Below are 14085 nucleotides of genomic sequence, written 5' to 3' on the forward strand. Positions count from 1 at the left end.
CTCCCTTCCTCCCATGCACACTGACACCTCCTCTTGGAGCTTACTGAGGATTGTCATGGCAACTCTCCAGCAAAATTATCAAAACACTTCTGTGCTCACACTAGTACCCAGACGAAGTGCTAATTCTGAGCAAGGCGGAAGCAGAGGCCAAAGCCATAGGCTCTGCAGGGAGGCTCCTGGGGGCACGAGGTGAGGGTGGCTCAGCAGGCCCGACAGCCTGGCACCCAGGTGGTAGTTGTTGCTGACCCCTCCCTCCCCCTCCACCACATTCACATTTCCCACTGCACCCACCCAGTTGCACGCACTCACATGTGCACACGGACTTGCACAGTGGGGACCAAACACCCCCATAAAACAGCAACATCTGGAGTAGCTGTCACCACGTTCAGCCTTTGGAGGCTTGAGATCAACTCTGGGGAGACTCCTAGGTGTGTGCGGGGGACCCAACTGGCCAGGGCTCCGAGCTGGCCACCGGCCCGGCGCGGGGGGGGGGGGGGGGGGGGGGGGGGGGGAGGCAAAGTGGTCGCAGGAGGGGACCTGACCGCCCCCCCCCCCCGCCCCCAGACGCAGAGGCACACCTGTGAGCAGAACTGCTCCACCCTGGCGCTGCCAGCCTTGCAGGGGGCCTCCGTGGCGCCCAGCCTCTGCTCCCAGGACGACCCGGCCGGGGTGCTGCAGGCTCCTTGGCAACGGAGCCCTGTTAATAGCTGAAGAACTGGTGGTTGCTTTTTTAAACCTAGGCTCTGCCCAAAAGCCAGAGCGTGGGTGGGGCTGGTGGGGGAGGTGGTGGCCAGGCCCCTAGGTGGTCTGGTCCCATCCTCTTGCCCCATCTGCTCCCCGGCAGCCCCAGGGATGTGAGCCTGCCCCGCAGCCTGCACCTGAGCCGTTGGCCACCGTCCGCACCAGGGGAAGCATCTACGGCCTGTGGATGGGTTACCTCGTCCCTGAGCCTCTGAGGATCCTGACGTTAGGGCTGGTGGCCCCAGAAAGCCAGCCAGGGGTGGGGGCAGCTGCTCCAAGGCCTTGGAGCCCCGGGTGAGCTAGCCGATCCGTAGCCCCCTGCATGTCGGACCCGTCGGGTGCCGTGGGCCGCACAGCAGGGACAGGAGACAGGTGCTCAGGTGGTGAGCACGCCTGCTGCCTGCCGGGCTGGGTACACGAGGCGCTGAGAGTGGCCCCGCCAAGCCCCGGAGCACCGATTCCCCTTCTGGTGACTAGGCACCCCCCAGGCACACACAAAGCAGCAGGGGCGGGGTGTGGACCCCGGGCCGCTCCAACCCCCGTAACGGCTGTCCCCTGCGCCGTGGGCCCAGGGGAGGCCACTGCATCCGTCCCGGAGAGCCCACGCCGACCGCAAGGCCCAGAGGCCAAGAGCCCCCGCCGACACCGGGGCGCCCCATTCCCCCCACCGGCAGCCTGAGCACCCTTGGAGGGAGGCGGGCTTGGGGCGGCGCCCCTTACACAGCTGATACCCGGGCCCCCTAGGAGCACGTGTGGCAGGAACGCTGGGACGCAGCCTACCGGAGCCAGCCAGCCGCTTTGTCTGCTCCCTCCCTGGCCCTGGGAGTCAGGCAGACTGAGGATTCCGAACCCTCCAGCGCCCGTGGAGCCGAGCTTCCTGCGGGGAGGGTTGAGCAGGAGCTAGTGCCACCAGGCGGGACGAGAGTGTCATGCTGGCGACGCCGCCCAGCCGCGCTGCTTGGGTGCTGGGGTGCTGGCGGGCTGGCCTGCTCAGGGCAGGGAGTGAGCTCGCGCCACAGCGACCTTGGACCCCAGGGCCATGTTGCCCGACCCACCGGGGACTTGGGCTGACTCCTGCGGGTCTGGAGGGCACAGCGGGGCTGGGGCGCCCGGCGTGGAGGTGGGGGTCGGTTGGGGCGGGAGCTCAGAGGCCGTCCCTGGGGGGGACCGCCTCTCTCCCGGCGCCTCCCTCCCCCGTAAGGCCCAGTGAGCAGGCCCCAGGCCCAACCCCCAGGGCCAGTGGGGGAGAACAGGGCCAGCCTCCTCGCTGTGAGGCCCCCTTCCTACTTTGACCTCCTGGGGCCGGGGATGGGGAGTCTCTCATCTGGGGAGCTGAGCGGAGTGGCCTAGGGTGCCCCAGGCCATGGTGGCTTGGGGACTGGGGGTCCAGAGGCGCTGGCAGGGGAGCCGCGGTGGCGCTGGCGTGGCCCTGGGAGCGAGGTCTCGGTGGGGGGGAGCAGAGTGGAGGTGCACCTGCCAGGTGCCTGCGCTGGCCCGGCTGCTGGGGGAGGCGGCCCCCCTGATGGGGAACAAGCGGGTTAGAAGGCTGCTCATGCTGCGGTGACCGAGGCTCAGCGCTAAGTCGGGGGCCAGGGGAGGCTGCTCCAACAGCGGGGCGAGCGGCTTGCCCCAGGCCACGCGGGACGGTCAGGTGGGCCGGTCGAGGGGGAGTCTATGGACTCCCACTCTCATCAGCTCCCTCCTCCTAGAAGCATCCTTCTCTTGCCTTCGGACACGCTCCCTGGTTTCCCTGTCACCGTGTTGGACGTTGCTCCTCCGAGTCATTGACTGGCTCACCGTCCCCGCAGGGGTGGCTGCCCCCAGTGCGCCTTCCTCCTCCCTCACTCCTCCCGGCTCTTCCAGCGTCCTGCTTGGCCTGGGTGGCTAAGGGGCTCTCTTGGCTGGGACAAGGCTGAGTGTCGCTAGGATAGAGACCCGAAACCAGAGTAGTCAAGAATACCCAGTTGACGGCTTCCTCAGGGAACAGGTCCAGGGGAAGTGTTTCGGGGGGTGGTAGCTCCGCCCCAAGGGCCTGCAGGGATCCTCTAACCCAGAGGCCACTTAGTCCCTATGAGGGAAGTCATGGGAGCCTGGGGCAGGAATTTCCTCTAGCACTTGGACCACCGACTTGGCTCACATTCCACAGATGATCTTTTGACACATGGCCCTACCTTAGCTGCAAGGGAGGCTGGGAAATGTGACCCACCTGGGAACAGCCAGCAGCTCCGCCACCGTCCAGTTGTAGAACGGTGGAGGAGGTTCCGCCCTGCGCCTCCCGGCCCTCGACTGCCCCCGGCAAGGTGGCCCATGGGCATTCCTCCCCAGCACCGCCGACGGGGCAGCAGGAGCCTGTCTTCCCTGAGCACCGGAACACGCGTGAGCTCTGAAGCCCAGCCGTGCGGTTTTGCAGTTTCGTGGGCCTCCGTCAGCCCAGGCGCAGCCACCCCCACCCCCAGCTCCTCCTGCTCGCCCCGGTCCGCCTGCCCTGCCCGCTCCCCTCTCTCAGGTTAAATGAAAGTTACCCTCAAGGCATCGAAAATAATGGACCACAGGGCCAGGCAACAAGCGAGCGACTGCAGCACTTCGCCACAGAGGCCCCGCCTGCGCGGCCCGGTGCGCGGCCTGCAGCCCAGCCTGGCGCAAGCCCCGCGGCCTGACCTGCTCTTCGGACAGGACCAGCTGGGCTGCCCATCCCGACGGCGGCGGGTTCCCGGATCGCCTCCCCTCTGCTCCTCTCTTCCTGCAAGCTAGCCAGTCTCTGCCCTGGAGGACCTTGCTAAAAGCATCGTTGAGCAGTCACCACGTGCAAGTATTTCTGGCTCTTTCCAACCATCGTCTTTCGAGAATTACAGGCTCAGTGGGCATTGTGGCCCGTCTTCCAAATGATCACAGGTAATGCTTTTAATAAATGTTTTGTCACAGGCATAACAAGGGTTACCAGCTTTCCATCCTCTGCTCCTTGTTTCCGATTGCTCACCACCTGTTGGCCAAGCCAGTGCCACATATTTTAGGTTTATTTATTTATTTATTTATTTATTTATTTATTTTTATTTATTTGACAGAGAAGGAGAGAGAAAGCGTGCAAAAACGCAAGCCAGGGTAGTGGCAGGGAGAGGGAGAGGAGAAGCAGGCTCCGCCCTGGGCAGGGAGCCCGATGTGGGGGTCGATCCTAGGACCCTGAGATCATGACCTGAGCCCAAGGCTCTTCACCGACTAAGGCACCCAGCGCCCCTATTTTAGGGTTTTTATACCTGGCAGTTTTGGCATTGCTGGTACCAATTTCTGTATTAGAGTATTGCTAAACTGCTGTTTAAAAAATCCCAAATACAATGACTTTAAGATTAGATAAATTACCTTTTTGTCACATGATACAGTTCTGATAGGAGCACTGCAGGCCCTGCCGCCTCAGGTGGGGGGTTTTGAGGGTAAGCGGCAGGCTCCAGGCCCCACCCCTTGCCAGCCTGCTCTCCCCCCCTCCCAATCCCTGGCTCACACTTGCCGGCCTGGCACTTGCTCAGGCCAGATCCGTGGAAGCAAAGCTGGGTGCCTCCCAGCAGCCTCCAGTCGTCTCACTGTACCTCCAAACAAATCTCACATCTGCCATTTCCCTACCTGCCCACTGCCCTCACCCAGTCCACGTCATCCGAGCCTCATATCTGGGGGTGACGTCACACTCTTGTAAGTGGGCTCCCTGCTTCTTCCCCAAGCCCCCCAGTCGGCGCAGCACATGGCAACCAGGGTGAGCTTTTAGACACGTGACTGGGCGCTTGCAGCCTCTGTGCCTGGGCTCCCGCGCCTCAGCACTGCCTTAGGATCAAACCGTGGCTGCCCAGGCCTCCCCTGGCTGGCCTCCTCCTTGCCCCCTCCTCTCTGCGTCAGCCACTTGGGTTTTGTCCACTGCTCCTGGAAGGAGCCATGCTCTCCCTGCCCTAGAGCTTCTGCACCGGTCCTGGCTGCCCTGGAGCACCTCCTGTCCCGCCGTCACACTCCCGTTCCTTCTCTGCCCAGGGCACAGGGCCCCGCTGGAGCACCTGGGGGCATCTCAGTCCCGCTGCCAGCCGCCGTGCCTGGGGGAGCTGCCGGGCTCCTCTGTGCCGAGGCCCGTGTGTAAATGACCGCGACACAGTGTGGTTCCCCTGGCTGGTGAGTGGCGGCCGGAGTGGGCCTAGTGGGCCGCAGCGGGGTCACTCCTGTGTCTCTGGGTCACCTTAACTGTGGGCGCTGAGGGGCCTCCCGGCCGGGCCGCACTCACCACCCGCCGCCCTTGCACCCGGGAACGGGAACGCAGGGTTGTTCAGGGACTTACTGCTGAGGGCGGGGGCACCCCGAGCTGGCCCGCGGGGCCCCAGTGAGGCTGAGGCCGGCCTGGGCGCGCTGGCGGGTGGCGGGCGTCCACCGGGGACTCGCGGGTGGGCCGGGCAGGGTGCCGGGGGCGCTAGGGTGGTGGGGCTGAGGGCGGGGGGCGAGGGGATGGGGGGGACGGGTGACCGCGGCCGGTGCTGGGGGGCGCTGCTGTCCGGGCGCCTGGGGCGTCGTGGTTCCGAGTGATGAGGGCGGGGGCGGGGCGGCGGGGGGGGGGCGGGGGGCGGGGGGCAGGGAGGAGGGGGCGGGGCCGGCCGGCAGCGGGGAGGCGGGGCCCAGACGAGCGCGGCTGCCTCCGGTGGCCGGGCCCTGCGAGCCGGAGCCGCTGGCCTGCCCTCCCCGCGCCGGCCCCCCCCGAGGCCCCCCGCGCTGTTCCCCCGCTGTCCCCCCTGGGCGGCGGGCCCTGCCCCCTCCCCCCTCCCCGCCACTTCCCCGCCCCCACCCCCTCCCTCCCCCTTCCCGCCCCCCCTCCCGGAGCGCCGCGGGCGGGGCGTGCCTTCCGGAGGGGGCCGGGCGGGTGCTCCGGGGCGGCGGGGCGGCGCCAGGCGGAAGGGCGCGGGGCGCGCAGGCTCTCCGGGCGGGGGCTGCGGCGGCGCCCGCGGCGAGTGGGCAGGAGCGGGCTATATAAGCGGCGCGCGGGCCCCGCGGGGCAGACGGCGACAGCCGCGGCGCGGAGCCCAGGGACCGGAGCGCAGCCCCGCGCCCCCCGCCCCCGCGCCCCCGCCGGGCCCCCGCCCGCCGCCCGAGTCCGCCGCCGGGCCCGCCAGGGCCGCCGCCGCCCCGCAGCAGATTTGGAGCCCCCGGCCCGCGAGCCCAGGCCGCCGCCCCCCGGGGCGCCCCGCCGCCGCCGCCGCCGCCCCCGAGCGCCCCGCCGCCCCGCCGCCCGGCCCCGAGCCCGCGGGCAGCGCCATGGCGGCCGCCGCGCCCGTGGAGCCGCCGCGCGTGGGCTGCAGCTACCAGGCGGTGATGCCGCCCTGCGCCGGCCTGGCCCCCGAGCTCCCGCAGCCCGCGCGGCCCGCCCGCCCCGCCCGCGGCAAGGCCCGGCTGCGGCGGCCGCGCCAGTCCCGCTTCAAGACGCAGCCGGTGACCTTCGACGAGATCCAGGAGGTGGAGGAGGAGGGCGCGTCCCCGCTGGAGGAGGAGAAGGCGCGGCGCTCGTTCCTGCAGAGCCTGGAGTGCCTGCGCCGCAGCACGCAGAGCCTGTCGCTGCAGAGGGAGCCGCTGGGCGCCTGCAGGCTCCGCAACAGCCTGGACTCCAGCGACTCGGACTCGGCCGTGTGACGGCGGGGGGCCCGCGGGGCGCGGGGCGGGGGGCGCGCTCCGCCGCCGCTGCCCGCACGGACGCTCGCTCGGACGGACGCACGGACGGCGCGAAGGGCGTGTGCGGGGGGCGCCCGCCGCAGCCCGCAGCCCGCAGCCCGCCCGCCCCGTTCCCGGCCCCGCGCCCCGCGCCCCGCGCCCGCCGCACGCCCCGTCGGAGCTGCCGGGCGCGGACGGGCCGGGCGCCGCGGGACGGATATTTATTTTTGCATCGCGGCGGCGGACGGCGGCGCTGACGCCACGCCTTCGTCCCGGGGCCGGTCGGGGGCTCCCGAGTCGAGACGAATAAAGTCCGTCTATTTGCACGCCGCGTTCCTCCAAGCTCTTGACTCCTCCAAGCCTCGGGGCGCAGGCTCAGGACGCGGGGGCGGGCAGCGCTGGGGCGGCTCCGACCTCCCGTCCCGGGCCGACCCGGCCGCGCCCAGGCTGCGCGGGGCCATCGCCGCCCCCGGGGGTCCGCTCGCGGGGAGCGCTCCTGCCCCGGCCCCGCCCGAGCCCCGGAGCCCTGCGCCCGCGGGGGGAAGGCCGGCGCGGTGCGGACCGAGGGGCGCCTCCTTCCTCGGTGCGGGCGGCCCGTCGGGGGCCCCAGGCGGCGGGCCCTGGGCGGGGACGTGGGCGCTGGGCCCCGTGGAGGGCTCGGTCCGCGCTGACCCAGCGGCGCGCGGGGCCCCGGGCGCTGCCCCCCGCACGTTGCCCCCGCAGCCCCCCGGCGTCCCCGCCGTCTCCCCACGCCCCAGTGCACAGACGACAAAACAAACCTGGGGACAGGCCGCCAGGTGGGACGCCCCAGCGCGCCCAGGGGCCGGCCCCGCGCGAGCCCCCACCCCGGGCCGCAGTGTGGACGCCGGCATCTGGGCGCGCGGCACCCAAACGCCCCCCTGAGCGGCACCTCCCCCAGCGCCGACCCCGCAGAAAGGGGGCACAGGGAGGGAAGCAAAGGAGCCACAACGGGCCGGGGCCAGGGCTGAGTCTGCGCCCCCCCCGCCGCCCCGCCCCAGGTGCCCCTGCTGGGGGGGTCGGACCCACCGCCCCTTACCTGCAAGGCCGCGGCCTGGGGCAGCCGAGACTCAGCCTCTGCAGCTGCCAAGGCCCGGCTGCTCTGTGCTCCTTGGGGTGCGAGGAAGGGGTGAAGCCCAGAACCCCCGACCCTAGTCTATTCCCTCGTCCCTCTCCCCTGTCCACTGTCCCGCTCCTGCCGTGTAAGTGGCGGGTGCCGAGCCTTCCCGGCGGGCTGGGGCCTCACCTCCCTCATGCCTGGGATCCCAGCCCCGTTCCGGCAGCGCCCGGGACCCCGCAGCGGGGAGCCTCCTTCGCTGCCCTTCTGCACACCCCTGCCGCAGGGCTCCCCGGCCCCGCCCATCTCCAGGGGCTTGGCCCAGCGTCCGTGGGGCATCGATCACCCCAGTTTCTGTGTAGCCTCCGGTGGGGCCCAGCCCCCGGTTGGTGCTTCCGAAATCATATAAAGAGTTAAAATCAATAAAGAGGCAGTGAGGAAGAGCGATGCCCACCTTGCCTAGTCCTACTCTGCTTTATTTGTTCATTACCCTACAAAACCAGTCACTCATCCCCACCCCCACCCTGAAATACATATGGTATTTGGGGTCTTGTGCACATTTCTTTTATGAAATGGGTTTATGTTCCAAATACTCTTTTTAATCTGCTTTCGGCCTACCTGGATTTGTATTTAACATCCATACGTATGGATCTACATCATGGTTTTTATAAGATCCTGCTGAATAGATACTCCACCTCTAATTAAGCCACTTTTCCACTCTTTGGTATAAAAACAATGTCCTATGTGTCCCCGTTTCGTAGTACTGCCTGTGCCTAGCCGTGAGTTCTGAGGGCTGGATACAGACCGAAGTGTGGAAGGGGCGGGGACCCGGAGAGGGGCTTGGGGGGGGTGGGATGTGGGATAATTAGGGGGAGCAGGCTGGGTGTGGGGTGCTGCCCTGGGAACATTCTGTCCTGAGGCAGGAAGAGGGCGGGTGGGGATAGGGGTACTGTGGCCTGAAGGCGTTCCCAGCAGCTCGCAGCTCCCAGGGCGAGGGGCCGGAGGTCAGAGGGTGCAGGAGGAGCCCGAGAGCATGAGAAAGAGGAATGAGGCCCCTCGGGAGCCGGGAGGCGGGAAGTGCAGACAGCGCCTAGAGACGGAGGAGGCTCGGGCCAGCACTGGGTGGGGGGGGGGGGGGCGAGCGGGAGGCAGGGAGGCCGAGAAGGTGCTTCGGGGAAGGGCTGGGGCGAGGAGCCAGAGCCTGAGCAGCGGGGGTGGGAGCCTGCTCCGTCTGCCGCCTCCCTCCTCCTCCCCACCTGGGCCTCGCCTACGGCCCAGTCTGGGTGATGGGTTTTCAAACAAGCTGGACAACCCCCAGCCAGGGCCCTCCCCACCCGGGCCTCAGGCGGCCTCGCAGGGCACTGCTGCGCTGGGCCCGGGTGTTGAAGGAAGGGGCCTGTGGCCGCGGGGACCCCCCCTCGGGGCGCCCTGGGGGCCCTGGACCCTCTGGCTGGCAGAGGGAGAGGGGTGACGGACGAGGTGGTGGCTCCACCCCTGGGAGCCTGCTCTCTCCTGAAAACATTTCCCCGGCATTTTACGGATGAGGAAGCTAATAAGGGTTAGAGGGGCCAAGTTTCCAGCCCGGTGCCACACAGCTTGTCAGTGGCAACCAGGGTGGCAACCCCATATAATTTGGGTTTTTTTTCTTTTTAATTTCAGAATGTTTAAATCCTGTGCTCTGTCTAGAGCATGAACCCCAATTCCTTCCCAAAGCCCTGCGGCAGCCTCGAGAATGGGCCTTGCAGACAGGGAGGGGGAGCCGCCCTGGCTCTAGGTCCCTGCCATGCCCACCTCCAGCGTCTCCCCTCCCCCGCCCCCCCATGACCAAGCACTGAGCTGAACGCCAGCACAGATCCGTCCCGGGAGACCCGGATTTCTGTATTGCTTGACTTTGGCTCCAGGATTTCCCAGTGGCTCTGCAGAAGCTTCCGGAGATGCCAGGGCCCCTGTCTTGCCTCCTTCCCAGGGCCCCTCCTGCATGCACCGCCCCGCTGAGCCCCGGGCCTTCCCCGACCCCTTCTTCACTTCCCACAGCCGTGTCTCCAAGGACACCCTTGCACACTTCATCTCCTCTCTCGGGGTCTGCTTCCTGGAGACTCCAGGCCCGCATACCCTTCTGTCCCCCAGCAGGTGGCTGGGACTGCCTGGTGGCTCTCTCAGCACCCACTGGCACAGGGGAGGATGCTGGGCGTCACTTGAGGGGTCCTGCAGAATACATTCAGGTATGGCCCAGCTTGCCAGCAAATACATGTCCCAGCGTTCTGGAAGGCAGTGAGCCCGGTATGGCCTGTGTGTGCGGCCAGAGGGCCAGGGCCTCCCACACAGGCCGTGTCCCCATCCTCCCGGCTTAGGCTTGAGGTCTAGGTCCCAGACGCTCTTATGTGTAGGTCTCAGTGTAAGGTTTTGCCAATGGCATATATTGGGAAGAGCAGCACGTTTCTGCAGGCCTCGGCCTGAAGCGCACCCTCCCACCGCCCCCACGCTCTTTCCCCTTCCTGTGAGTGGGAACATAGACGCACGCGCCTGCAACCCAGCAGCGATCGAGCCGCCCGGGCCAATGGACTAGAGGACGGCAGGGCGACAGGATGGAAGGCCCCCAGGCTCCTGGATGACCTTGTGGAACCCAGCGGCCGCCAATCTGGAACGGCCCTCATAGACCATGACGTGCCAGAGAAACACACGTCCATCTTCTCTGAGCCACTGAACCATCATCGGGTCTCATTATCGTAGCAGCCTTCCCTGACCCTAAACAAACAAACAGCAATACTGGCAGTTTTTTACTGCTGTTATTTTTTTTTAAGATTTTATTTATTCATGAGAGACACAGAGAGAGACAGAGAGGCAGAGACACAGGCAGAGGGAGAAGCAGGCTCCACGCAGGGAGCCGACGTGGGATTCAATCCCGGGACCCCAGGATCACACCCTGGGCTGAAGGCGGCGCTAAACCGCTGGGCCACCCAGGGATCCCCATTACTGCTGTTCTAACGGAACCCCTAAACTGAGGCATCGGCTCAGTGGATTTGCTGCAGGTGGGAAGAGTGCAGGCACTGCGGGCTGGAAGGTTGGAGATGCTCGTTCGACCTTGGCAAAGCGGCTGGTAAAACCATCTTTGTGACGCCTTGGGAGGCTGCTTCTGTGCTGGCTGAGCTCACGGCTCTTAAGAGAAGTGGCTGGAAAGAGCTGGAATATCAGTGTGTCGGTTGCTGGTCTTTGCGGCCGCCAGCAGGTTAAAGAAAAGACAGGAGAGACGGGAGATGGAAAGGAATGGAGAGATCTAGAAGCAAAGCTCCTGGGAGGTGGAAGCCACCCGCCCCGTTTCTGATGCACACGGAGAGAAGTCAGCTGCCGTGGCTCGTGGCTCGTGGCTCGAGCCTTTCGAGCCCAGCGCAGGATCTGGCCCCAGAGCCAGCTTAGGTTAAGGTTATTGTCTTCCCACCAGATCCCGCCGTGTAGCCGTGTAGGGGGGACAGAAGCGAGCTGGGCCAGAGCGGGAAACAAAGCCATAAAGCAGGCTCCAGAACTGTGCTGAGAAAACACCCGGGGGTGGCGATGGGCACCTGGGACCAGCCAGGAGCACTGGACCAGAAGAGAGGCCGGAAGCAACCAGTGAGCACAGTCCTGTGGGCCCCAGGGAGGTCAGACCCTTTGAACACCTACTTCAGAAGTGACCACAGAGGATGACGGGGAAGGGAGAACTTTCCAGAACTGGGTTGGCCAGAGTAGCCTCATCCTCCAGAGCAAGTGCTCAGCGGTTGCCAGGTTGCCAGCACAGTGTGTTGTGCCCTTCGCTCCAGGGTAGCTGACGTGCCGCGGCGTCCTGGCCTTGGGTGTGTGGTGCGGGGACCCAGCAGTCCCCTCGTGGGGACGGGTGCGCTCCTGACCCCACCGCCGGCCCAGCCCACACCAGCCACCTCCCTGGGCACCCCGGTGTGTTCTCTAGAGTCCAGAGCCTATTCCTTGGTTTTTCTCTCTCCCTCTTTTTCCCCCCTTTGGCTCAGTTGTTTTGTTTCTTAAATTCCACATGCGAGTGAAATCATATGGCGTTTGCCTTTGTCTGATCGGCCTACTTTGCTCGGCACGATACCCTCTAGCTCCAGCCACGTCATTGCAAACGGCAAGATTTCTTTTTTATGGCTGAGTAGTATTCCATGCGGGTGCAGGTGTGCGCACGGGTGTGGGTGCAGGTGCGGGTGCGGGTGCGTGCGTCTGTGCGGGTGCAGGTGCAGGTGCCGGTGTGTGTGCAGGTGCGGGTGCAGGTGCATGCACCGCATCTTCTGTAGGGTCACCAGTCGCAGACAGTGGGCTGCTTCCACGTTGGGCCATTGTCTGTCCTGCTGCTGTAAGCCTAGGGCTGCGGATCCTTTTGAGTCCGTGCTTTTGTGATTTTTGAGCAAACAGCCAGCAGCCCTACGGGATCACAGGTGGCTCCGTTGACCTTCAGGGGACCCCCCACGCTGTCTTCCGAGCGGCTGCACCGGTTTGCGTCCCCCCCAGAGTGCGACGGTTCCTTTCTGTCCACGTCCTCGCCCACACTTCTTGTTTCGCGCGTGTGTGATTTTAGCCCTTCTGACGGGTGAGGTGGTTTCTCAGAACTTTGGCTCGCGTTTCCGGACAAGGAGTGGTCGCGTGTCTCTCCCGTGGTGGTGGCCGCACCAGGGGCTTTTGAGTGCTCCTCTCCCTCCCTTCTCCCCCACCCCCAGCTCTGTCGCCATGCCCCTTTCATGTCCATCGCCGTGCTTGGGCGCTGGGAGGGGCGGCTGGGATGGGGGCGCAGGAGCCGTCCTGAAGCTGACGGGCCCCGGGGCCACGAGGAACCGCATGGGCCTCCGGAGAGGCCTTCTGGCTCCAGACAAGCTGCGCTTCGGCCTAGAGGAAGGCCAGACGGAGTGGGGCGGGCGGCCTTGGAGAAGCCCAGCTCGGCGGCGCCCGGGAGCCAGCGGCCAACCAGAGCACGTCCGCTGGGGCCCCTGAGACCGCTCTCCGCGTCCTTGCCTGCGCAGGGCTAGCTCGGCTCTCCCGGGCCTCCTTGGCGGCGAGCAGGGCCGTGCTTCAGTTTCCCGGAAGACGCAAGCGCGCGGGGCGTGCCGCGCTCAGGCCTGGGCTCCTCGCAGAAGAGTCTAGGCCCGCCTGCGGTCAGCCTCCAAGGTGCAGGCAAGGCCCACGGACCCCGCGACTCAGAGCTGCCCCCGGGGGCCCGTGGCCCCAGCCGGCCGCCAGCGAGAGAAGTGGTCTGCGGCCAGCAGGCGCTCCCCGTCCCGCCCCACGCAGGCTTCCCCACGGCGGCAGAGCCGCTCCCCAGCCCAGGGTGTGCTCCAGCAGCGGGGCTCGGCCGGGCGGGAGGCGAACAAATTTGGATCCCTGAACATCGTCCAGGAAATTGTTTTTCCGAAGAAACCACAAAAGCCCGTAAGTGTTTTGGCCCCAGAACTGCCTCAGCGGAAGACACGTCTTGTGACAACCAGCTCACATGAGGACAGAAGACCCAGGGGACAAAACCGGAGCCGCCTGGGCACCCCTCCGGGTCCTCACAGTCCCCAGCCCCCGTGTGCATTGCCCCGCTCCGTCCTCCCTACCTGGCACCTGCTACAGCCCTGCCTCCTCAGCTGCCCCGTGGCCCGTGGCGGGTGGCCGGTGGCCGGGTGGGCAGGATAAGCCCACAGGTAGGTCCTCACAGCACGAGGAACCACATCCGAGCCTGGTAGAGAGTGTGTGCATCACCCAGAGATCTGGAGGACGGTCGCTTTGGGGTGTCCCTAGTGGAGGGGGTGGAGCATGTCCTGCCCTTGGGGGAATGAGCACCCTCGGGTGCTTAGTGGCCACGCATTGCTAGGGATCCCCCAAGATCTGTTCTGTCCTTTGTCTTACGCGTGACACAGGGCCACTCCCAGCCCACCCCACCCCCGGGATGTTCTATCCGGTGACAGTGATAGGTTTTCTCTATTCGGGGTGAGTCCGAGGTGGGCATCGGCCGCTCGGCCTGTGACGACGGGCATGGAGCTGTGTCGTCTCACGGGGTCTGCACCGGCTTTGGCTTCCCTCACGCACGGGGCCGCGTGGTCCTGGGGGTGCCGGAGCCACAGCTGGGAGGGAGCTTGGCCTGGACGCGCTGGAGGAGCGGCTCCCGGCCTCCTGGCCCGCTCGGGGGAGCACCGCGCCCTGTGCCCTGGTGGCTCTGCTTCCTGGGTGCACCCCCACCAGGACGCCTGGGTCCCCCACTGCGGCCACCGGGTTCCCGCTGCACAGACGCTCCCGGCCTGCATGCGATGGCACCGACACACCCACACCGGCCTTTCCCTTGCGCTGAGCCCTCTTCACCCTGACCGGCTCTGGGCGAGACACTTCCCTCGTGACCCCTGCTGACCGTTGTCGCGATCCTTCACGTGCCCGGGATGGCCTTGCCTGCCTTTCATCCGACCTCTCGAGTTGGCATCGGATATGCCTCTTGCACCCAGTGGAGAGCTGGACTTTATTTTGAGATTTAGTCTGAAAAATACATGTATATTTAAAAAAATTAGTAAAATAGGGACCTATCACAAGTAAGGGGGTTGTCGACTCCCTGATCAAAAGCCTTCCAACAGGAAAAGCCTCAGGCCCGATGGCCTCCCCGG

At 66.2% G+C, this 14085-nt stretch overlaps 1 protein-coding gene across 1 annotated transcript; it reads left to right on the forward strand.

Moving 5' to 3' along the window:
• Nucleotides 1-5997: 5997 nt before the first annotated feature.
• Nucleotides 5998-6728, forward strand: C21H11orf96 (chromosome 21 C11orf96 homolog). Its single transcript, XM_077863675.1, has one exon. It carries the CDS (start codon nucleotides 6013-6015, stop codon nucleotides 6382-6384), a length of 372 nt encoding a protein of 123 aa, XP_077719801.1. The 5' UTR covers nucleotides 5998-6012; the 3' UTR covers nucleotides 6385-6728.
• Nucleotides 6729-14085: the final 7357 nt, after the last annotated feature.

The sequence above is a fragment of the Canis aureus genome, chromosome 21 (genome assembly GCF_053574225.1).
Source record: "Canis aureus isolate CA01 chromosome 21, VMU_Caureus_v.1.0, whole genome shotgun sequence".
Classification (NCBI taxonomy): Eukaryota; Metazoa; Chordata; class Mammalia; order Carnivora; family Canidae; genus Canis; species Canis aureus.

What these genes read in the sequence shown, in the direction of transcription:
- C21H11orf96 (XM_077863675.1), top strand. Translation starts at nt 6,013, where the DNA reads ATGGCGGCCGCCGCGCCCGTGGAGCCGCCGCGCGTGGGCTGCAGCTAC.